The sequence below is a fragment of the Cannabis sativa genome, chromosome 5 (genome assembly GCF_029168945.1).
Source record: "Cannabis sativa cultivar Pink pepper isolate KNU-18-1 chromosome 5, ASM2916894v1, whole genome shotgun sequence".
NCBI classification, from domain to species: Eukaryota; Viridiplantae; Streptophyta; class Magnoliopsida; order Rosales; family Cannabaceae; genus Cannabis; species Cannabis sativa.
Genome location: NC_083605.1, coordinates 35,347,605 through 35,373,850, shown reverse-complemented (window position 1 = coordinate 35,373,850; position 26,246 = coordinate 35,347,605). Strand labels below are relative to the sequence as shown.

At 33.5% G+C, this 26,246-nt stretch overlaps 1 protein-coding gene and 2 non-coding genes across 3 annotated transcripts; 2 read left to right on the top strand and 1 right to left on the bottom strand.

Annotated features, from left to right (window-relative positions):
• Positions 1-1,993: 1,993 nt before the first annotated feature.
• On the bottom strand, positions 1,994-2,099 carry LOC115718237 (small nucleolar RNA R71). The gene has a single exon (XR_004011821.1). It is a non-coding gene; the product is annotated as a small nucleolar RNA R71 (small nucleolar RNA).
• A 394-nt stretch (positions 2,100-2,493) lies between these two features.
• Positions 2,494-5,492, top strand: LOC115717959 (uncharacterized). Its single transcript, XM_061116397.1, has 2 exons — positions 2,494-3,373; positions 5,209-5,492. The coding sequence occupies exons 1-2, from the start codon at positions 2,494-2,496 to the stop codon at positions 5,490-5,492; spliced, it is 1,164 nt and encodes a 387-aa protein (XP_060972380.1).
• Positions 5,493-19,293: 13,801 nt separating this feature from the next.
• LOC115718246 (small nucleolar RNA R71) lies at positions 19,294-19,400 on the top strand. Its single transcript, XR_004011828.2, has one exon. It is a non-coding gene; the product is annotated as a small nucleolar RNA R71 (small nucleolar RNA).
• Positions 19,401-26,246: the final 6,846 nt, after the last annotated feature.

Below are 26,246 nucleotides of genomic sequence, written 5' to 3'. Positions count from 1 at the left end.
TCATTTTCTTCACTATCACCTCCATCTCCATCTTTATCTCTTTGTCATTATTTTTACTAAAAATGTATAGGATTAGTCATGCTTTTTCTATGTGTTACTATTTAGTAAATATAATATTGATGTTTAGTTTTATATTTAATCTTTTATTACATTATTGCGTGATGTATAATGTCATTTCTAGGTTCTACATAAGATTAAATTATTTCTTTTATTTTTAAGAACTTGTATACTCAAAATATAATGAACTTTAATGTTACATAATTTGTGTCAACTTAGTGAATCAAAGGTACAAAATAGCTAAACAAGCATATGGATGATTCTTGAAGCCTTTCTCTCTTTTATTATTGATTACACCTTTATTTGCTTTCCTTTAATATTTATTACCAAAACAAAAACCCTCAAACTCTTTTGGTTACTTTTTATTAACCTTTTGTGTTTATTTTTCTACTAACACATTTGTCCATAATCACCTCCTTGTGGAATCGACCGCCCGATCTATACTACAACCACCGCTAGTGGAAGTCACATTTGGGCGTTAAACAAATTTTGGCGTCGTTGCCGGGGAGATAATTTTTCGAAAGCTAGTGAAATCAACAATCAAGAGGTTAGTAACCTTTTTTTTTGTTACATTTTATTTTCTTGTGAATATTGTCTTATGTTGTGTAAATATTTGTAAAAAAAAAATTACCAAAAATTCAAAGTATGCTCTAAGGTTGCGGTTTTATCCGATCTTCCTTATCAGAAATGATTTCTTGAAAAAAAAAAATATACAAAAAAAAATAGTTAACATCTTCTTGTATTTAGTTTTACAAGTATAATTTCTTTTTCTTGACAAAAAAAAGAAAAAAAGAAAGTCTATTCCCTTTTTTCTTTTTTTACTTTAAGTTTTGTTTAGTGTGATTGTTTATATTATCTTTTAGTTATTGTTTTCTTTCTTCATTAGTGTTTTATTTATCTTTTTCTTAGTACTCATAGCATTTAAGTCCTCTAAAAAAAATCATAAAATACAAAAAAAAAAAAAAAAAGTGAGTTATAAAAACTCCTTCATAAAACGCTTAGTATTTGGTACAACGGTGTAATATTCTATATGACACAAACCAAGATTGTTTTGTCTGGAAAGATTGGTTTTTAAATAAGGTTTGTGTTAGTGTACCCTCCACCTTACCTGGGAACCTCGGTTTTGTCTAGGCAAGGTTGGGACGAAGCGGTACCTTGGCAACCTTTCCAATTGGCCTGGGAACATTTTTGTGTTAATCATTGTAATATTACATTTTTTCGCTATTTACTATAACAAAAACAACCTTGTTCTATCAAAAATAAACAACTTATTTTTGCTTAGAAAGGTCTTTGGTCGAAAAGGTTAGTGAACCCTTCACACTTACCTGGTAACCCCGGGGAGTTCTAGTAAATTGTGAAGGACTATTCTAAAAACCTCCAAAGTAACCTCGGAACAAACTGAACAAAAAAAAATTTAAAAAATATATATTAAAAAAAAGCAAAAAAAGAGTGGATGAGTAAATCTTCTTCTGACGAAACCACTTCTAGTGAAACTTCGTCCAATCCATCCACTACTCCTTCTCCCATTCACACGATAATCGGTAAGCCTTTCGCAATGAATAATAATAATGAAATACAACAGAGAACACTTAATGATTACCTTCACCCCACCCAAACTTCCATACCATCACGCTTCATATTTCCACCTAATATGCCCAGTCTTGGTGTCAAACCCGACATTATTCAACTTTTACCAACTTTTCATGGAATAGAAAATGAAAATCCATACGTGCATATTAGGGAGTTTGAGGAAGTTGTTGACACTTTTTATGACCGAGCAACCATCAATGATGCTACACGCTTAAAGTTTTTCCCCTTCTCCTTGAAGGATAAACCTAAAAGTTGGTTGTATTCTTTGAGATCTAGGTCTATTGGAACATGGGAAGAAATGACCAAAACATTTTTTGTTAAATATTTTCCTGTCCATAAGACCAACAGTTTGAAAAGACAAATCTCAATATTTTCCCAAAAAGACAATGAAACGTTCTATCAAGTCTGGGAGAGATTTAAAGATCTCTTAAGTCAGTGTCCACACCACAGGTACGAGAGTTGGCGCATCGTCAGCTACTTCTATGAAGGCCTCACAAGTCGTGAGCGCCCGTTTGTAGAAATGATGTGCAACAGTGAGTTCCTTCAAAAGGAACTCGAAGAAGCTCTTGAGTTTCTCACTGAGCTTGCTGAAAAATCTCACACATGGACTGGTCCAAGTGCTGCTGAAAGCACCAACAGAAATCGACCAGCTGGGATTTACCAACTTGGGGAAGAGGACAGCTTAAAGGCCCAAGTCGCATCTTTAAAAAAGCGAATTGAAATCCTTACGACTAAAGATGGCCAAAAAGGGCGCATGTTGCCCAAGCACAATCCAGACCACTCGAACCTTGTTTCGTTTGTGGAGAAAATGAGCATTTAGCTAAGGACTGCTTAGTTTACAAAGAAATGAGAGGGGGGGGGGGTGTTCATGAGGAGCAATGCAATGCCTTAGGACAATATAACAAGCCATTCTCCCATACGTACAACCCTGGTTGGAGAAACCACCCAAATTTCAGTTGGAGAGATAACTCCAACCAAGCTCAAACATCTGGAGGACAACGGAGAAATGAGAATCAAGCTCAACCTCCAAAGGCATATCCTACGCCTCAATACAATGCTCAACAACAAGGGAACTCCCTTGAAAGCACCATTCATGCATTCATTGAGGAACAAACTAAAATCAATCGCCAATTAAAGGAAGATGTCCAAGAAATAAAAAGTCATTTTTCTAAATTGACCGCATCCTTGGCTATTTCTGAGAAAGGCAGACTTCCTTCCCATCCTCAATTTAATGCACAAGGGAAACACATGGCTGAAACTTCCACCTCTAACGATCCCATTGTTAAAGGGGTTAACGCCATCACAACAAGCAGTGGTAAAACTTTGGAGGATCCATCCATCAAAACCACTACTTCAAATCCAAAAGTTTCCACTGACAGTGCACCACTCAATTCTCAAGCCAAAGTGCCATTTCCCCAAGCTCTTAAACCTGTTGGGAAAATTCCTGAAAACCGAGCTGAACTCCTTGAGCACTTGACACAAGTGAAGATTAATCTTCCTTTGCTCCACGTGATAAAACAAGTGCCAGCTTATGCTAAAATCATCAAGGACTTGTGCACTGCTAAGAGAAAGCACCGTGTCAAGAAGACTGCTTTCTTGACTGAACAAGTGAGTGCGGTGATCGAACAAAAGACACTGCCAAAATACAAAGATCCTGGTTGTCCCACCATTTCATGCCAAATTGGGACTCATGAAGTCAGCCAAGCGTTGCTTAACCTTGGCGCGAGTGTGAATCTCATGCCTTACTTGTTGGAAATATTTTACGAGGATATAGATTTACTACCATGTATGTTTTATTAACATCCTAATATGAATTCTAAAATAATGAAAAAAGAACATATAAAGTTTAGAAAACCTTACATTGGGTGCAGCGGAATATAATGACTTCTTCCGTTCAGATCTCTAGCCCTTGATTCCTTTCTGTAGCAGAGCATCACCAAGATCTGAACCTGGATCTCTTGATTCTCCTTCTTGATTGGATTCTACACAATCTTCCATACTATGATTGAGATACCACTTGATGTGTGTGGACACTACTCATTCACTCAAGGCTATTTGAAAATTGAAAAGAAGAGAAGAAGAGATAGGGGCGGCTATCAATAGAATAGGAGGCTCAGGTTTTCTTTGAGAGAAAATAAGATGCAAGTCATAGTTTCCTGAAGCCATCACTTTCTATTTATAGAAAGCCATCTAGGTTTAGGGTTAGAATTGTATGGCATTAAAATAATGAAAAATATAAATGTTAAAATTTAATCATAGTGGCCGGCCATATAAGGATAATGGGCCTCACTTTGTAATTTTGCCATTTTGTCATTTTTCAATCCCATTTTCTCAAAAATGCCAATTTTCCAATTTAACCATTTAAATGCCAATTCTAATTATTTAATAACTTAAAAAATAATTATTAAATAATATTGTCATTTAATATATTTATTAATTTAGACATATAAAGTCTCTTAATTAATAAATAAACCTAGAATCTCTTTTCTTTATAATTTCGCCCTTGCTTAGTGAAAATTCATAAAGTAGACATAGTCTAACTTTAGAATTATAATTGATTAATTAAAATCAATTAACTGAGTCTTACAAGCAGTATGGTCTCAACTAGTATGGGGACCATGGGCATATAACCGAGCTTCCAATAAGTCGAACCGAATTTACTCCTTATTGAATCCACACTTAGAACTTGAAATTGCACTCTCAGTCATATCGAATGCTCTATATGTTCCACAATATAGATACGCTATTAGTTATCCATTGTTATAATCCTAATTTGATCAATGACCCTCTAATAGATGATCTACATTGAATATGAACTAAATTACCGTTACACCTTCAATGTATTTTATCCTTAAAACACTTAGCTCCGTATAAATGATATTTCAGCGAAGTGAAATGAGATCTCTACCATTTATCTCTGTTTAGCCAAGCTCGAAGGATATCATCGTTTCACTTCTAAATTCCTATAGAAGTTATAGGCTCCATATTGCACTCCCACTCAATTATACTATCCTGTTCCCAAAATGTACGTATCACCCTGACCCAAAAGTAGGCTTAACTAACAAATTAAAGAACATGTATAATACTCTTGAGATCGAACCTAACCATATCAGGATTAAGATCATTTGATCTAGGATCAACATGTGATATTGAATTGAATAGATATTACGGTAAATTTTAATATATCTAATCAAAGTTCAATATCGGTCCCTTCTGATGTATACTCATTACATCCGATACTGGTAAACTTTGCCAATGCCCTGGAAAGGACATAACACTTATCCAAGGTGTAAGAATACCTATCGCTGATTATCATGCCAGTCTAAATCCAGTGAATTGACAAATTAGGGAATAAACTTTCAAACATATGATTAAGATTGTATTCCACTGTGCTGACAACACTATAATCATTAACAAATTCATATGTTTTGGACTTAAATAGAATTCATACATTATATATATAATAATGAAATAAATCATGTGAACCATGCAACATAAAATGTTATTTCTGATCTTTATTAATAAGTAAAACTGATTATATTGAAAATGAGTTTTATTTAGGGCACAAAACCCAACATTACTCTGTGTACTCGCAACTTGGTCTTGGAGAAATAAAGCCAACATCCGTTGTGTTGCAACTTGCTGACCGCTCTATCAAAAAGCCTCGGGGTATCGTTGAGGATGTTCTTATTCAAATCGAGAAATTCTATTATCCTGTGGACTTCTTTGTTCTTGATACCCAATCTGTGGTCAACATGGAATCAAAAATTCCCATCATCCTTGGAAGACCATTCCTTGCCACTGCAAATGATTTGATCAATTGGACCAACTTTCGAAGGGCTTGAAACATGTTTTTCTCGGAGATGGCAAAACTTTTCCAGTTATCATCTCGTCCCACCTTCAACCTTCTCAAGAATTACAGTTACTCGAGGTACTGCGGAAATATAAACTTGCAATAGGTTGGACGCTTGCTGATATGAAAGGAATTAGCCCTCGAGTTTGCACCCATCGAATTAATCTGGAAGATAAGGCTATCCCATGAACGGACCCTCAAAGAAGATTGAACCCACCAATGAAAGAAGTGGTGAAAATGAAGTACTAAAACTTCTTGATGCGGCTATTGTTTACCCAGTGGCCGACAGCAAATGGGTCAGTCCGGTTCAGGTAGTGCCTAAGAAATCAGGTGTTACTGTTGTCCTAAATAAAAAAGGGGCCCTTGTTTCCACCAAAATTGTGACGGGTTGGCACATGTGCATTGATTATCGAAAATTGAATGCCGCCTCCTGTAAAGATCATTTCCCGCTCCCATTCATTGATCAAATTCTTGAGCGCGTAGCTAGTCATCATTTCCACTGCTTTCTCGATGGTTATTCAGGTTACTATCAAATTGAGATTGCATTAGACGACCAAGAGAAGACCACTTTCACTTGTCCTTTTGGAACATATGCTTTCCGGCGTATGCCATTTGGACTGTGTAATGCACCAGCTACTTTCCAAAGACGCATGATGAGTATTTTCCGTGACATGATTGAAAAAACCATGGACGTTTACATGGATGTCTTAACCGTCTTTGGAAAATCTTTTGACGCATGCCTTCTCAATCTTGAGGTTGTTTTAAAACGATGCATCGAGAAAGGTCTTGTTCTTAATTGGGAAAAGTGTCATTTCATGGTATCTTCTGGAATTGTCTTAGGCCACATTGTTTCTGAAAAAGGGATTGAGGTTGATCAATCTAAAATTGACCTCATCTCTAAACTGCCTACCCCTAAGACTGTCAAAGACATTCGGTCATTTCTTGGCCATGCTGGTTTTTATAGGAAGTTCATAAAAAAAATTTCAATGATTTCTCGCCCATTATGCAACCTCCTAGCTAAAGATGCTAATTTTGAGTGGACACCAAAGTGTGAGGAGTCCTTCCGAACACTTGTGAATTCACTCACTTCTGCTCCCATTATTCAGCCACCCGATTGGAGTCTTCCTTTTGAAATCATGTGTGATGCCAGTAATTTTGCTATTGGACCTGTTCTTGGACAACGAAGGGAGGGGAAACCTTTTGTTGTCTACTATGCAAGTAGAACTCTTAATAGTGCTCAAATGAACTATTCCACTACCGAAAAAGAGTTGCTTGCCGTTGTCTTTGCTCTTGACAAATTTCGAGCTTACCTGATTGGATCACCTATTACGATCTTCACCGATCACTCCGCCCTTAAGTGCCTCCTTTCCAAAAATGATGCTAAGGCTCGCTTAATAAGGTGGATCCTCCTCTTGCAAGAATTTGACATAACAATCAAAGACAAGAAAGGTGTTGAAAATGTAGTCGCGGATCACTTGTCCTGACTTGGATTTAGTGATCCCGCTGATGGCCCACCTATTCATGATGATTTTCCCGATGAACAATTGTTTGTTGTTACTAAGTTACCGTGGTATGCGTACATTGTTAACTACTTAGTAACTGGTGAGCTCCCTTCTGAGTGGAGTTCACAAGACAAACGCAAATTCTTGGTCGAGGTGCGAAATTTCTTTTGGGATGATCCATACTTATTCAAGTATTTCCCTGACCAGATTATGCGAAAATGCATTCCCGACGATGAGGTGTCAAGTGTGCTAAACTTTTGCCACAATGATGCTTGTGGTGGTCACTTTTCTGTGAAGAAAACTGCTGCAAAAATCTTACAATGCGGTCTTTACTGGCCCACTTTGTTTAAAGACACCAATGATTTTTGTCGCTCTTGTGTAAGGTGCCAAAAGTTAGGCTCCTTATCCCGTCGGCACATGATGCCCTTGAACCCAATTCTTGTCATCGAAGTATTTGATTGTTGGGGGATAGACTTTATGGGACCATTTCAACCTTCTTTTGGTTACCTTTACATCCTTCTTGTTGTGGATTATGTTTCAAAATGGGTCGAGGCGGTACCTTGTCGAAATAATGATAACACGACCGTTGTGAAATTCTTAAAAAAAATGTGTTATCGAGGTTTGGTACCCCTCGCGCTATCATTAGTGATCAAGGCACTCATTTTTGCAACCGATCTTTTGAGGCTCTTATGCGAAAGTAGGGTGTACTTCACAAAGTTGCAAATGCCTATCATCCACAAACCAATGGTCAAGTTGAGCTAGCTAATAGGGAGATTGTTTAACGCCCCAAATGTGACTTCCACTAATGGTGGTTGTAGTATAGATGAGGCGGTCGATTCAACAGGGAGATGATTATGGACAGAAGCGTTAGTAGAAAAATCAACACAAAAGGTTAATAAAAAGTAACAAATAAGTAACCAAAAGAGTTTGAATAGATTTTTGTTTTGGTAATAAATATTAAAAGAAAGCAAATAAAAGTGTAATCAATAGTCAAAGAGAGAAAGGCTTCAAGAATCATCCATATGCTTGTTTAGCTATTTTGTACCTTTGATTCACTAAGTTGACACAAATGATGTAACATTAAAGTTCATTATATTTTGAGTATACAAGTTCTTAAAAATAAAAGAAATAATTTAATCTTATGTAGAACCTAGAAATGACATTATACATCAAGCAATAATGCAATAAAAGATTAAATATAAAACTAAACATCAATATTATTTTTACTAAATAGTAACACATAGAAAGAGCATGAGTAATCCTATATATCTTTAGTAAAAATAATGGCAAAGAGATAGAGATGGAGATGGAGGTGATAGTAAAGAAAATGAACATTAATATTACTTTTATTAATTTTTAGACACATAGGGAGAGCATGACTAAACCTATATACCATTTAACAAAAAGTAAATAAAAATGAACATAAAAGATAGAAATGAGCAATACTACCATTACTATAATCACTAAATAAAAATATATAGAAAGAGCATGACTAAGTCTATATATATATTTTAGCATAGATACTATAGATGGAAGAAGAACATAAAAATAAAAGTGGAATATGAACTTGCATTACTCAAATAAATATTACAACAAAAAGTGAATCAAAGATACAAAATAACCTCACTTTGCATATGGAATCATCCCTAACCTTCCAAGGAAGATTAGGCCATTATGCTAATTATTCTTATAAAATTTTTAAAGAGTAAAGATGAGAAAAAAAGTTGAGAGAATTTTGCTATAGTTCTTCTACACTAAAAATTACACACCAAAAATTACTAAAATGAGCTCCTATTTATAGAGCCATAAAATGACTAAAAATAAATAAATAAAAATTTGGAATCATAAAATAAATATTAAGATTAAATTTGACATTTCAAATCAAAAATAAAATTAATATTATTTTTGTTACCATTGTGATTTTGTCTTCTACTCTTTGGATGAAGGTTGAGTGTGGAAGAAGAAAATAGGGTTGATGATGACCTAGACTTATCATCATTGCATCACATGCTTTGGAAGAGACAAAATTGTGTTGGGAATTATTTTACCAGGATCTTAGATCTACTCACAAGTATGTTTATTAACATCCTAAATATGAACTTTCTAAAACGATAAAATAAACACATATAAAGTTAAGAAAACCTTACATTGATGCAGCGGAATAAATGTCTCCTTCCACTCAGATCTCTAACCCTTGATTCCTTTCTGTAGCAGAGTATAATCAAGATCTGAGCCCGAATCTCCTTCTTCTTCAAGCTTTGATCCTTCACAGTCTTCCAATCTATGATTGAGTTACTGCTTGCTGTGTGTGGGCACTTACTCTTTCACTAGGGTCACGAAAAAGATGAAGGAAAAGAGGGAGAGAGGTTTCGGCCAAGGTAGAGAGTGAGGAAGGCTCAGTTTTCTGAAGAGAGAAATTTCTGTCAGAAAGGCTTATTGAAAACTTGTGTTTTGACTGAGCCATCACTTTCTATTTATAGGCAACTTACTAGGTTTAAGTTTAGAATTATTTGGCATTAAAATAATGAAAATAATAATTTGAAAAAGCCTTATAAGTGGCCGGCCATAGGTGTTGTAATGGGCCCCACTTAATTTTGCAATTTTATCAAATTTTATCTCTATTTTCTCAAAAATGCCAATTTTCCAATTCTAACCTTTTAAATGCCAAAACTAATTATTTAATAATTAAAATACATTATTAAATAATATTGTCATTTAATTTAATTATTAATTAGACATATAAAGTCTATTAATAAATAAATGAACCTAGAAAACTCTTTTCCTTACAATTTCACCCCTGCTTAGTGAAAATTCATAAAATCAGACATAGTCTAACTTTAGAATTATAATTGATCAATCACGAATCAATTAATGAGTCTTACAAGCAGAATGTTCTCAACTAGAATGGGGACCATGGATCTATATGCTGAGCTTCCAATAAGTGAACCAAATTTACCAAGTAAATTCCTACTTATTAATTCTTCGTTGAATCCACTCTTAGAACTTAGAATTGCACTCTCAGACTTATATAGAGCATATTGTATGTTTCACGATACCAATATACTATCTCATTTAACCATTGTTATAATATTATTGTGATTTAAAGATCCTCTATATAGATGATTTACATCGAGATGGGATTTCTTTACCGTTCTCACCCCTCAATGTATTTTGCCCCTTAAAACACTTAGCTACCTGTAAATGGTGTTTAGTGATCTAATAATTAGTCAGTTAAACAAGAGCTCATCCATTTACTTCTATTTGCTAAGCTCGAAGGGAATCATCACTTAACTTCTATACACCAGTAGAAGCTATAGATTCCATATTTATGTTCAGCACTCCCACTCAATCATACTATCATGTTCCCAAAATATACGTATCACCCTGACCCAAAAGTAGGCTTAACTAATAAATCAAAGAACATGAATAGCACTCCTGAGTTGAGCCCAAACATATCAGGATTTAGATTCTTTTCAATCTTAAGATCAACTACTGATATTGACTTGGAAAGATATGTATAACGGTAAGTTTGTAATATCTTAACTTAGTTGCAATATCGGTCCAGTCCAATGTATACTCCATACATTCGAAACTAGTATACTTTACTAATGTCCTGGAAAGAACATAACACTTACTCCAAGTGTAAGTACACATCATCGCTGATTATCACATTAGTGTAAATCCAATAACACTGATGAAACAGGGACCAAAACTTTTGATTCATATGATCACAATCACATTCCACTGTGTTGACGATACTGTAATTGTGAATAAACATATGATCTGGATTTAACTGATTTTGTGTGTATGAATGTAATAAACATATTAAACATATTAAAGCATTAGCATGTAAAATTCATGCAAACATCAATCACTTCAAATTTCTTATATTGATAACTAATCAGATTGTAAAGAGTTTTATTTAGGGCATAAAACCTAACAAACTCCCACTTGCACTAATATAAAACAAACTGCGCAAATAGGTCAATTTGATGTCTTGATCTTCAGATCAAGTGTAGTATATTTAAATCCACCCAAACTTCTGGAAACTAGTTCATAAATACTCTTATGAAACATCCTTTACTATATGTTTTACTCATCAAGGGATACTGAAATCTTTACTGTTTTAAAAGTACATCTGAATTAACAGAGGACATATCTCTCATATTTTAAAATATGTAATTGAGATAATACAGTGTAGACTTTTCTTCAGTGATATAACTTTCTGGTATTTTCGAATATACCAAGTTATAGTTCTTCTCTGGTAGAGCTTGAATTATTATACAATAATTCCTCCACCCCCAAAGTAAGCACCATCTTAAGAATTTCGAAATTAGATGGTGTGATACAAAGACAACTGATACACAGTTCCTTAATATCTGACATATAGATCACTTTCATAAATCCTTCTTGAATATCTTCTAATGTTCCCTATTTGATTACATCTCAGATAGCTCCCACTCAATAGCAGATGTCTGGTTAAATAATACTTTTAACCTCTGATTGTTTAGAGAGTTACCTAGTTGTGACTTTTGTATTAGTCTGAAACTTTAAGTCAAGACTAAGTCATCAACTTAGCAGACTAGTATTTGAAGTGAAAAATACATGCCAGAGATTAAAGTAATCAAAATTAAGATACCATAAAATTTTATGAGGATTAAGAATTCTTGGTTCAAGTCATTCGAATGGACTGAACCAGAGTTCTTTATCTTATTCTCATAATTCTGATAAGCTATATCTATCCATGTGAATGGATAGATTTGCTTTTCAGTAGTGTTCTTAAGTACCTATCACAATTATCAACCTAATGAAGATGGGTATAGAACTTTAAAATTCTCCCACTCAATTAAGGTAGTGTGAAACTTTAACAAAGAACTTTCAAAGGTATCATGCTTTTACTTACAACAGTAAAAACGAAATGGAACATACAATCAAGATCAAGAATTTATATTGACAATAGCTGACTCATTATATTACTTCTATGTTTAAACAAGATATGTGTTTCATAGGGAATTGTGGAATAGACTCCACCCCTAAGAATATACATATAGGGTACTATGGAAAATCTCCACCCCTAAGTATATAGAGATTATGATCCACCCCTAAAGGTTGTAAAGATCACGATTCTCTGTGTGATAGAGTTTATGTGGAGTTGAATACTATCCAGAGTTCATTAGATATAAAAGATCGTTGAACTGCATAGTTTTCTTAACTTTTCTCCACCCCTATCAGATCATAAGATCCTTTTATTAAACAAATTCTTAATAATTGTATGAGAATTAACAATTATTGATAAACATAGAAATAATTTCTAGTGTTTATATAATATAACTCTATGAAGAGTTTGTAAATATTATAGAATTTGCATCAATAATAAAAACACTTACACATACAAACATATAAATATAATGTGGTAATAATTGATGAAGATAAAATTAAATGAAGCTCAATCTCATAAATTGCAATAGTGAATTTCGAAAAATAAAACTTTATTAATAATAAAATAAAAAAAATATTGCAACAATATGAGAAAAACAGGGATAAATATCCCTAACTAAAATTTGAAATCCAAATTGTTTTAAACCAAAACAATTAATTCAAAAAATTGAAGAGCTTCATCTTCATCTGGACGATTTCACCCTTGGTCCAGCTTTCTGATCCAACTCAATTGAGTTCAAGTAGCTTGGCCAATCAGAAGAAGAAAACAAATAAACAAAGTTTAGTCCAGAATCATAAATCCAATTGGATAATAACTCACGCGAAAATATCCAAGCATTTTCAAAATATTAGTAGAGAGTTAAAGATTGCTATCAGTGTTATTTCAGTTGTAACAACAGAGTTGTGTGTGTGTCCACCAAACTGTATTTATTTTATTTCAAGTCTTAACACAAATAGTATCGAAAAATCTCAAAAGTGTAAAGGTCTCAACTCCAATTTTTTCACGGGTATTGAAAGTATTTATATTAGAAGGGTGACACTCTTTGGAGTTAGAAATGTAACAATTAACGCACAAAATGAGAGAGGATAAACTTTTTAGGACAAGCAATTTGAACAAATATTGATCACAGGATAGACATATCAAACCAATAGAATTCAAATGACAAACAACCTTTGGGATTTACATGAAAAACTCACAAAATAAACAGCCAACTAACTAACTAATAAATAAAGAAATATAATAACAATTTTTTTTAGAGAGACATGTGATGCTTCTCCTTTTTTTTTAATTAAAATAAACTAACATGAAACTTTTTTTTTTTAGATATGGAAAGAATGGAGGAAAATAGAAATAAAATGATATTACTTTTGCTATTTTTATTTTTTTATTTTATTTTTTTCTCAAAAAAAAGATGGAGACTACTTGAAAATCAAAATAAAATGATGTTGCTCTTGTTCTTTTTTTTTTTCATTATATATATTTTGGTAAATACCATTTTGGATCCTCTATTTTACAAAAGTTATCAATTGGACCTTGTGTTTTGTTAAATGACAAAATGGACCCTGTATTTTCTAAATAGTACAAATTGGACCCTGAATTGATTTTTTGTCAAAATAAAATTTAGTTTTAATCCGATCTAAAAGTGATATGACAAAACTGTTTACATTTTTGTATCTGTTCTTATTAAGCATTGTCTTCAAGTTGGTTGTATTAAAAAAAAAGTTGTCAAAAATTGAGCTCAGGGTCCTATTTTTACTATTTTAGAAAATATAGGGTCCATTTTGTCATTTAACAAAACACAGGGTCCAATCTGTAACTTTTGCAAAACACAGGGTCCAAAATGGTATTTACCCTATATATTTTTTTGATGATTTTTTTTTCTTTTATTTTTGTTTTGATGATCTTTTTTTTTCTTACTTTTTTTTGCTTCTTCTTCTTTTTTTTTTAACAAGAGACAACATATAAAAATAAAAATATAAAAAAATACAATAAAGTTACAAAGAAATAAACACAAAGGCTCTTTTGACATAAAATTAATCCCTCTAGTAAATGTCATGTTTGAAATTATAAAAGTTTGACTTTACCAACTCAAATGATCAATAAAAGTTCAAAAAGTTATTTTCTCAACTATGACAACTCACCAAAAATGAAAAACTTTACACTCAAAATTTTTCTTAACTATATGTGTTTACAACCATTTTACCACATGTTTGGAAAGTGCACAAAAGAACTCTGAAAGTCACAACTTGGTAACAAAATATAGCAAATATTGACTCAAACTGTAATTTTACAATCATGCTTGGATAATTTTGAAAAAAATTTGACTTAAAAATTCAACAAGACAATTATAATTTTCCAAATGAACCTCACCAGAGCTCACCACCCCAACTCAAAATTAGATAGTGTCCTCAATGTCACAAAAATATGAAATGAAAAAGATAGGGACAAGAGTACACCTGAATGATGATAATATGCCCGGGGTGAGAGCGGAGATAACCTGATAACTGAAACCCAGAACAAACATAGAAAGAAAAATAGAAAAACACAAAATAAAAATAAATAATATAATATATAGATAGAAAACAAATATTCAAAGTGTATAATCTGGGTCCTCAAGAAGGACTTCTTCAACAAGGCTCACACTCTCAATGTAATGTTTCAGTCTCTCGCCGTTGACTCGAAAAATTCTCCCATCGGTTGGGTCCTTAACTTCACCAGAACCGTTGGGGAATACTTGTTTCACCATATATGGACCAGTCCACCTCGATCTCAACTTACCGGGGTGGAGATACAAATGAGAATCGTACAATTGTACTTTTTGATTCGACTCAAAATGTTTTCTTAGGATCTGTTTATCGTGAGCAACTTTCAGCTTTGCTTTGTAGATCCTAGAATTATCGTAAGCATCATTTCTCAACTCCTCAATTTTAGACAATTGGAGTTTTCCGTTCATACCTGCCGCACTTAGATCTAAGTTCAGGGCCTTAATAGCCCAATAAGCTTTGTGCTCAAGTTCAACAGGTAAATGACATGCTTTTCCATAGACAAGCCGATAAGGAGACATCCCAAGAGGGGACTTGTAAGCAGTGCGGTATGCCCAAAGTGCATCTTGAAGACGTGTTGACCAATCTTTTCGATCGGGATTTACCGTCTTTTCAAGAATTATTTTTATCTCCCTATTAGCAAGCTCAGCTTGACCATTGGTTTATGGATGATAGGCATTTGCAACTTTGTGAAGTACACCGTACTTTCGCATAAGAGCCTCAAAAGATCGGTTGCAAAAATGAGTGCCTTGATCACTAATGATAGCGCGAGGGGTACCAAACCTCGATAACACATTTTTTTTAAGAATTTCACAACGGTCGTGTTATCATTATTTCGACAAGGTACCGCCTCGACCCATTTTGAAACATAATCCACAACAAGAAGGATGTAAAGGTAACCAAAAGAAGGTTGAAATGGTCATATAAAGTCTATCCCCCAACAATCAAATACTTCGATGACAAGAATTGGGTTCAAGGGCATCATGTGCCGACGGGATAAGGAGCCTAACTTTTGGCACCTTACACAAGAGCGACAAAAATCATTGGTGTCTTTAAACAAAGTGGGCCAGTAAAGACCGCATTGTAAGATTTTTGCAGCAGTTTTCTTCACAGAAAATTGACCACCACAAGCATCATTGTGGCAAAAGTTTAGCACACTTGACACCTCATCGTTGGGAATGCATTTTCGCATAATCTGGTCAGGGAAATACTTGAATAAGTATGGATCATCCCAAAAGAAATTTCGCACCTTGACCAAGAATTTGCGTTTGTCTTGTGAACTCCACTCAGAAGGGAGCTCACCAGTTACTAAGTAGTTAACAATGTACGCATACCACGGTAACTTAGTAACAACAAACAATTGTTCATCGGGAAAATCATCATGAATAGGTGGGCCATCAGCGGGATCACTAAATCCAAGTCAGGACAAGTGATCCGCGACTACATTTTCAACACCTTTCTTGTCTTTGATTGTTATGTCAAATTCTTGCAAGAGGAGGATCCACCTTATTAAGCGAGCCTTAGCATCCTTTTTGGAAAGGAGGCACTTAAGGGCGGAGTGATCGGCGAAGATCGTAATAGGTGATCCAATCAGGTAAGCTCGAAATTTGTCAAGAGCAAAGACAACGGCAAGCAACTCTTTTTCGGTAGTGGAATAGTTCATTTGAGCACTATTAAGAGTTCTACTTGCATAGTAGACAACAAAAGGTTTCCCCTCCCTTCGTTGTCCAAGAACAGGTCCAATAGCAAAATTACTGGCATCACACATGATTTCAAAAGGAAGACTCCAATCGGGTGGCTGAATAATGGGAGCAGAAGTGAGTGAATTCACAAGTGTTCGGAAGGACTCCTCACACTTTGGTGTCCACTCAAAATTAGCATCTTTAGCTAGGAGGTTGCATAATGGGCGAGAAATCATTGAAATTTTTTTTATGAACTTCCTATAAAAACCAGCATGGCCAAGAAATGACCGAATGTCTTTGACAGTCTTAGGGGTAGGCAGTTTAGAGATGAGGTCAATTTTAGATTGATCAACCTCAATCCCTTTTTCAGAAACAATGTGGCCTAAGACAATTCCAGAAGATACCATGAAATGACACTTTTTCCAATTAAGAACAAGACCTTTCTCGATGCATCGTTTTAAAACAACCTCAAGATTGAGAAGGCATGCGTCAAAAGATTTTCCAAAGACGGTTAAGACATCCATGTAAACGTCCATGGTTTTTTCAATCATGTCACGAAAAATACTCATCATGCGTCTTTGGAAAGTAGCTGGTGCATTACACAGTCCAAATGGCATACGCCGGAAAGCATATGTTCCAAAAGGACAAGTGAAAGTGGTCTTCTCTTGGTCCTCTAATGCAATCTCAATTTGATAGTAACCTGAATAACCATCGAGAAAGCAGTGGAAATGATGACTAGCTACGCGCTCAAGAATTTGATCAATGAATGGGAGCGGGAAATGATCTTTACAGGAGGCGGCATTCAATTTTCGATAATCAATGCACATGTGCCAACCCGTCACAATTTTGGTGGAAACAAGGGCCCCTTTTTTATTTAGGACAACAGTAACACCTGATTTCTTAGGCACTACCTGAACCGGACTGACCCATTTGCTGTCGGCCACTGGGTAAATGATAGCAGCATCAAGAAGTTTTAACACTTCATTTTTCACCACTTCTTTCATTGGTGGGTTCAGTCTTCTTTGAGGGTCCCTTCGTGGGATAGCTTCTTCTTCTAGATTGATTCGGTGGGTACAAATTCGAGGGCTAATACCTTTGATATCAGCAAACGTCCAACCTATCACAAGTTTGTATTTTCGCAGTAGCTCGAGTAACTGCAATTCTTGAGAAAGTTGAAGGTCGGACGCGATGATAACTGGAAAGGTTTGGCCATCTCCCAGAAAAACATGTTTCAAACCCTTTGGAAGTTGGTTCAGTTCAACATTGGGAGGCTCTTCGGTAAAAGCTTTTAGCGTTTCCCTCTCACGAGGTAATGCTTCAAAGTGTGACTTCCAAAACTTCTTCCCTCTGTTTTTATGTGTCCAATTGATCAACGATAGCAAGAGCGGACTCAACAAAACTGGGATTTTCATTTTCAAGGCGAGAGAGGAGTTCATCAAGATTAACAAAATTTCTTTGCAATTGAATCTCATCAGATTCAAGATTGTCAAACATGAATGTTTGGTGACATTCTTCATCCTCTTGAAGTTGTTTCCCAATGTGGAAAATGTTGACCTCAAGTGTCATATTTCCAAATGATATTTTCATTAGACCATTACGACAATTGATCAAAGCATTTGCAGTGGCAAGGAATGGTCTTCCAAGGATGATGGGAATTTTTGATTCCATGTTGACCACAGATTGGGTATCAAGAATAAGGAAGTCCACGGGATAATAGAATTTCTCGATTTGAATAAGAACATCCTCAACGATACCCCGAGGCTTTTTGATAGAGCGGTCAGCAAGTTGCAACACAATGGAAGTTGGCTTTATTTCTCCAAGACCAAGTTGCGAGTACACAGAATAAGGCATGAGATTCACACTCGCGCCAAGGTCAAGCAATGCTTGGCTGACTTCATGAGTCCCAATTTGGCATGAAATGGTGGGACAACCAGGATCTTTGTATTTTGGCGGTGTCTTTTGTTCGATCACCGCACTCACTTGTTCAGTCAAGAAAGCAGTCTTCTTGACATGGTGTTTCCTTTTTGCAGTGCACAAATCCTTGATGATTTTGGCATAAGCTGGCACTTGTTTTATGATGTGGAGCAAAGGAAGATTAATCTTTACTTGTGTCAAGTGCTCAAGGAGTTCAGCTCGATTTTCAGGAAGTTTCCCAACAGGTCTAAGAGCCTAAGGAAATGGTACTTTAGATTAAGCATTGAGTGGTGCACTGTCAGGGGCAACTTTTGGATTTGAAGTAGGGGTTTTGATGGATGGATCTTCCAAAGTTTTGCCACTTCTTGTTGTGATGGCGTTAACCCCTTTAACGATGGGATCATTAGAGCTGGAGGTTTCAACCATATGTTGCCCTTGTGCATTAAATTGAGGTTGGGAAGGAAGTCTACCTTTCTCAGAAATAGCTAAGGATGTGTTCAATTTTGAAAATTGACTTTTTATTTCTTGGACATCTTCCTTTAATTGGCGATTGATTTTGGTTTGTTCCTCAATGAATGCATGAATGGTATTTTCAAGGGAGTTTCCTTGTTGTTGAGCATGGTATTGAGGTGCATGATATGCCTTTGGAGGTTGAGCTTGATTCTCATTTCTCCATTGTCCTCCAGACGTTTGAGCTTGATTGGAATTATCTCTCCAACTGAAATTCGGGTGGTTTCTCCAACCAGGGTTGTACCCATGGGAGAATGGCTTGTTATATTGCCCTAAGGCATTGCATTGCTCCTCATGAACCCCCTTCATTTCTTTGTACACTAAGCAGTCCTTAGCTAAATGCTCATTTTCTCCACAAACAAAACAAGGTTCGAGTGGTCTGGTTTGTGCTTGGGCAACCATGCGCCCTTTTTGGCCATCTTTAGTCGTAAGGATTTCAATTTGCTTTTTTAAAGCTTCGACTTGGGCCTTTAAGCTATCCTCTTCCCAAAGTTGGTAAATCCCAGATGGTCAATTTCTGTTGGTGCTTTCAGCAGCACTTGGACCAGTCCATGTGTGAGATTTTTCAGCAAGCTCAATGAAAAACTCAAGAGCTTCTTCGGGTTCTTTTTGAAGGAACTCACCGTTGCACATCATTTCTACGAACTGGTGCTCACGACTTGTGAGGCCTTCATAGAAGTAGCTGACGATGCGCCAACTCTCGTACCCGTGGTGTGGACACTGACTTAAGAGATCTTTAAATCTCTCCCAGACTTGATAGAACGTTTCATTGTCTTTTTGGGAAAATGTTGAGATTTGTCTTTTCAAACTGTTGGTCTTATGGACAGGAAAATATTTAACAAAAAATATTTTGGTCATTTCTTCCCATGTTCCAATAGGCCTAGATCTCAAAGAATACAACCAACTTTTAGCTTTATCCTTCAAGGAGAAGGGGAAAAACTTTAAGCGTGCAACATCATTGATGGTTGCTCGGTCATAAAAAGTGTCAACAACTTCCTCAAACTCCCTAATATGCACGTATGGATTTTCATTTTCTATTCCATGAAAAGTTGGCAAAAGTTGAATAATGTCAGGTTTGACACCAAGACTTGGCATATTAGGTAGAAATATGAAACATGATGGTATGGAAGTTTGGGTGGAGTGAAGGTAATCATTAAGTGTTCTCTGTTGTATTTCATTATTATTATTCATTGCGAAAGGATTATCGATTATCGTGTGAATGGGAGAAGGAGTAGTGGATGGATTGGACAAAGTTTCACTAGAAGTGGTTTCGTCAGAAGAAGAGTTACTCATCCCCTCTAGTTTGCTTTTTTTTTTAATTTATTTTTCTTAAAATTTTCTTTTGTTCAGTTTGTTCCCAGGTTACTTTGGAGGTTTTTAGAATGGTCCTTCACAACTTACTAGAACTCCCCGGGGTTACCAGGTAAGTGTGAAGGGTTCACTAACCTTTTCGACCAAAGACCTTTCTAAGCAAAAATGAATTGCCTATTTTTGATTGAACAAGGTTGTTTTTGTTATAGTCAATAGCACAAAAATGCAATATTACAATGATTAACACAAAAATGTTCTCAGGCCGATTGGAAAGATTGCCAAGGTAGCGCTTCGTCCCAACCTTGCCTAGACAGAACCGAGGTTCCCAGGTAAGGTGGAGGGTACACTAACACAAACCTTATTTAAAAACCAATCTTTCTAGACAGAACAATCTTGGTTTGTGTCATATACAATTTTACACCGTTGTACCAAATACTAAGTGTTTTGTGAAAGAATTTTTACAACTTATTTATTATTTTTTTTTTTTTTGTATTTTATGATTTTTTTTTAGAGAGCTTAAATGCTAAGAGTACTAAGAAAAAGACAAATAAAACAATAATGAAGAAAGAAAACAATAACTAAAAGATAATATAGACAATCATGCTAAACAAAAATTAAAGTAAAAAAAATAAAAATAAAGGGAATAGACCATTTTTTTTGTCAAGAAAAATAAAATTATACTTGTAAAACTAAATACAAGAAGATGTTAACTATTTTTTTATTTTTCAAGAAATCATTTATGATAAGGTTGATCGGATAAAACCGGAACCTTAGAGCATACTTTGAATTCTTGGTAATTTTTTTTTTACAAATATTTACACAACATAAGACAATATTCACAAGAAAATAAAATGTAACAAAAAAAAAGTTACTAACCTCTTGATTGTAGATTTCACTAGCTTTCGAAAAATTACCTCCCCGGCAACGGTGCCAAAATTTGTTTAACGCCCAAAATGTGACTTCCACTAGCGGTGGTTGTAGTATAGATCGGGCAGTCGATTCCACAGAGAGGTGATTATGGACAGAAGCGTTAGTAGAAAAATCAACACAAAAGGTTAATAAAAAGTAACAAATAAGTAACCAAAAGAGTTTGAATAGATTTTTGTTTTGGTAATAAATATTAAAAGAAAGCAAATAAAAGTGTAATCAATAGTCAAAGAGAGAAAGGCTTCAAGAATCATCCATATGCTTGTTTAGCTATTTTGTATCTTTGATTCACTAAGTTGACACAAATAATGTAACATTAAAGTTCATTATATTTTTGAGTATACAAGTTCTTAAAAATAAAAGAAATAATTTAATCTTATGTAGAACCTAGAAATGACATTATACATCAAGCAATAATGCAATAAAAGATTAAATATAAAACTGAACATCAATATTATTTTTACTTAATAGTAACACATAGAAAGAGCATGACTAATCCTATATATCTTTAGTAAAAATAATGACAAAGAAATAGAGATGGAGATGGAGGTGATAGTAAAGAAAATGAACATTAATATTACTTTTATTAATTTTTAGACATATAGGGAGAGCATGACTAAACCTATATATCATTTAACAAAAAGTAAATAAAAATGAACATAAAAGATAGAAATGAGCAATACTACCATTAGTATAATCACAAAATGAAAATATATAAAAAGAGCTTGACTAAGTCTATATATATATATTTGGGATATAATAGCATAGATAGTATAGATGGAAGAAGAATATAAAAATAAAAGTGGAATATGAACTTACATTATTCAAATAAATATTACAACAAAAAGTGAATCAAAGATACAAAATAACCTCACTTTGCATATGGAATCATCCCTAACCTTCCTAGAAAGATTAGGTCATTATGCTAATCATTCTCATAAAATTTCTAAAGAGAAAAGATGAGAAGAAAAGTTGAGAGAATTTTGCTATAGTTTTTCTACACTAAAAATTACACACCAAAAATTACTAAAATGAGCTCCTATTTATAGAGCCATAATTGGGGGTGGTGAGCTCTAGTGAGCGTTCATTTGGAAAATATAATTGTCTTGTTGAATTTTTAAGTCAAATTTTTTTCAAAATTATCCAAGCATGATTGTAAAATTACAGTTTGAGTCAATATTTACTATATTTTGTTACCAAGTTATGATTTTCAGAGTTCTTTTGTGCACTTTCCAAACATGTGGTAAAATAGTTGTAAACACATATAGTTAAGAAAAATTTTGAGTGTAAAGTTTTTCATTTTTGGTGAGTTGTGAGAGTTGAGAAAACAACTTTTTGAACTTTTATTGATCATTTGAGTTGGTAAAGTCAAACTTTTGAAATTTCAAACATGACATTTACTAGAAAGATTAATTTTATGTCAAAAGAGCCTTTGTGTTTATTTCTTTGTAACTTTATTGTATTTCTTTATGTCTTTATTTTTATATGTTGTCTCTTGTAAAAAAAAAAAAAAAGAAGAAAAAAAAAGGAAAAAAAAAGTAAAAAAAAAATATATCATCAAAACAAAAATAAAAGAAAAAAAAATCATCAAAAAAATATATAATAAAAAAAAAAAAGAACAAGAGCAACATCATTTTATATGTAGTCTCCATCTTTTTTTTTTTGAGAAAAAAAAAATAAAATAAAAAAATAAAAATAGCAAAAGTAATATCATTTTATTTCTATTTCCTCCATTCTTTTCATATCAAAAAAAAAAAATAATCATGTTAGTTTATTTTAATTAAAAAGAAAAGAAAAAGAGAAGCATCACATGTCTCTCTAAAAAATATAAAATTTGTTATTATATTTCTTTATTTATTAGTTAGTTAGTTGGCTCTTTATTATCTGAGTTTTTCATGTAAATCCCAAAGGTTGTTTGTCATTTGAATTCTATTAGTTTGATATGTCTATCTTGTGATCAATATTTGTTCAAATTTCTTGTCCTAAAAAGTTTATCCTCTCTCATTTGTGCGTTAATTGTTACATTTCCAATTCCAAAGAGTGTCACCGTTCCAATATAAATGCTTTCAATACTCGTGAAAAAAAATTGGAATTGAGAATTTTACACTTTTGAGATTTTTCGATACTATTTGTGTTAAGACTTGAAATAAAATAAATACAGTTTGGTGCACACACACAACTTTATTGTTACAACTGAAATAACATTGATAGCAATCTTTAACTCTCTACTAATATTTTGAAAATGCTTGGATATTTTGCGTGGTTTGACTTGTTTATTCAGCTCGATTATTCTTTTTCTCCGCTTGAATTGCTAGGGACTAGCAATAAGCTAGTTGGGGGTTGTGATTAGTGGTTAAAAATACACTTTTATTTATTTTAAATGATAAAATAAATTGAGTTTTAATTGATATTTCATGAAATTATTGTAATATATTTTATAAATGAAAATATTTGATTTTGATTCAATTTATGTCTTTCTTGTAGGAATTAAAGTGTATTTTTGTTGAAAGAAAGAGGAAGGAGCAAAGTTGAAAAGAAATGAAGAAAAAATGACATTTTTGTTGAAGTCCAAAGCAACCCAACCCAAAAAGGTCAAGCCTAGCCCATGAAGCTCATCATCAATTTTGTCTCTTCCAAAGCATGTGATGCAATGATGATAAGTCTAGGTCATCATCAACCCTATTTTCCTCTTCCACACTCAACCTTCATCCAAAGAGTAGAAGACAAAATCAAAATGATAACAAAAATAATATTAATTTTATTTTTGATTTGAAATGTCAAATTTAATCTTAATATTTATTTTATAATCCCAAATTTTTATTTATTTATTTTTAGTCCTTTTATGGCTGATGTCGCCCAATTAGTTACACTGCGGTCGCGGTAGTAAACGGGTTATATGTCGTATCCACAGGGAGGTAAATTACCACTAAAGATTAGTTTAGTAAATATAAAATGATAGAAATGTGAATGAATTAAAAATAATAAAATGGTGAGTGAAAGGGGATGATCAGATAAAGAGTTTAGTAAGGTAGAGATGTAGTTATGCAAATCCTATTCTAATACCGATATTAATTCAGAACACAGTTGCAATTCTACACCATTAATAACAACCGGAAGATATATATGTTATGAGCACAAATTAAATAATCTTGAATAAATTGAATCTCACCTCTAACTTAATAGCATATCATATTATATATCATAAATCGACAAAATACCACTATTGGCAGAATGCAGTAAACGACATAAAATATAATAAATATACCAAAATATTAATAGCCTAACTTACATAAGAAAAGCATGACTGAACTTATATAAAAGATACTATTAAATTTGGAAGAAAAATTAGAAGATGAAGAACAATTTAAGAAATAAGATATGGAGATGAAGCACAAAAGAATCAATATCAATAATTAAAATAAGAAGTACAAAAGCTACACTCTAATCTCACCAATATTACTATTTTAATACGCTCATTTTTGTCACTAAAATAAGTATAGATAAAATAGTAATAAGAGAGAAAAATATAATGACAAAATAATTTTCTACTCTCTCTAAAATCTGATGTTTTGCTCTTCTAATCGGTACTATTTATAGAACCAAAATAATACTCATAACTGATATTTTTTGTAGTGTGAGATATTGGAGAAGTGGCTCAAAATTCTGGGCAAAGTGGGACACTTGTCGCACTGCGAGAAGTGTGCTGATGAGTGGGAGTGAATGGGACTTGCGATGTAGCATCATGCAAGAGAAAAAGTCTTGTCCGCACATGTTGAATAAATAAATTTGTTGACCAAACTAAATAGACTAAAATTGGGCCTTCTTTCTTGAACGTTGGACTTATTATAAAGAATTATTCATTCTTTGATTGGAGAGAGAATGCATGGAGAAATGGCTGGCTTGTTATTGACTTGGCCCATTTTCTTTGAATATGTTGGCTTTGCATGTTAGCTTCAAGACTTGGAACTATAATAATTGATGGTGAACAATGACATTATGGACTAAATAAATTGGGCTCGGGCCATTGTTTCATGTTTACAACAATACCAACTATTGAGTTGGGTTTAACAGCTCCAAACATGCCACTGTTTCACTAACTCAACCCTGAAAATAACACAAAATTAAAATAAATTAAATATTTCCAACTATCATAATTTTACAATTAAAACCATGAAAATAATTAATTAAATTTATTTTATGAACGCTATTAAACCTTTAAATATATAAATTTGAGCCTTAATCACAACCCCCAACTAGCTTATTGCTAGTCTCTAGCAATTCAAGCAAACAAAAATAATGTCAACATGATATTTTTAAGTCAAAAATTAAAAAAAATGGCACAAATATTCAAGCAAAATATTAGTAACAAGCAAATAAGAACTATACAAAATTACCTTGAATAAATCTAGAGTTGTGAGTGTGTGCACCAAACTTGAACCTTCTTACCACAAACCATAGCACATAAGAGCTTTCGAAAAATGTACCAAGTGGAAGTCTCAACTCCATTAGCCTCACAGGTCATTGAAAACATTTATATATGGCTAAGGTATTCACTCATGGAGTTGGAAATTGAAAAGTGAGCACTCGAAATGGATAGATCAATTTAGGACAAACATTTGAATAAACATTGAAACAAAGATAGGTTATGAATTATTTGGACAAACCACCGTAAGAGTACCACAAACCAGCTTTTCGGGATTTTTGAACGAAAATAGACAATCTTTTACATTTGTTTTTCTAGGAGCCAAAATAAAAAAAATGAAATAGTACAATTTTTTTTTCTTTTCTTTTCTATATTTTTTTTCTATTTTTTTTTTTTTTTTTTTTTTTGCACTTAAAGAAAATAATTACACAAAGGCTCCTTAATAAGATTTGTCTATAAAAATATTATCCCTTAAAGCAACATCCAATCAAACCCTAGTACCATGTCCAAAATAATTATAACCATTTCTAAGAATCAATAAAAATTCAAAAATTATTTTCTCAAATCTCGCCACTCATAAAAGAACATGAACACTTAAACTTGGCAAATTTTATAAGCAAATATGTGCTAACAACCATCTTACCACAAAGTTTGGCATGTGCATTTTGTAACTCTAGAAAAATTCTAAGTAATAAAGATAGCAAAAATTGGCTTGAAAATAATATTTTACAAGAGTAAATGAGTAATTTTTGAAAAATTTGACCATGAAAATATTAATATGACAAAAATTAAGAAAAACGCTTGAATATGCTCACCACCCCCAACTAAAATTAGACAATGTCCTCATTGTTTAAAAATATATACATGAAATGCATGAAATGAGAACACTTAGAGAGTGAGCCAATGCAAAATGACATGATATTGATTCTTAGAAAAATAAAACTAAAGGAAGAATAAACAAACAAAACTAAAGGTAAAACATACCGAAAATAAAA

Excerpts from the sequence above, each read along its gene's own strand:
- LOC115717959 (XM_061116397.1), top strand. The coding sequence starts at position 2,494 with ATGAGAGGGGGGGGGGGTGTTCATGAGGAGCAATGCAATGCCTTAGGA. Across the intron at positions 3,374-5,208 it reads GTTGCTTAACCTTGGCGCGA|GGCACAAAACCCAACATTAC; the intron begins GTGTGAATCTCA and ends AGTTTTATTTAG.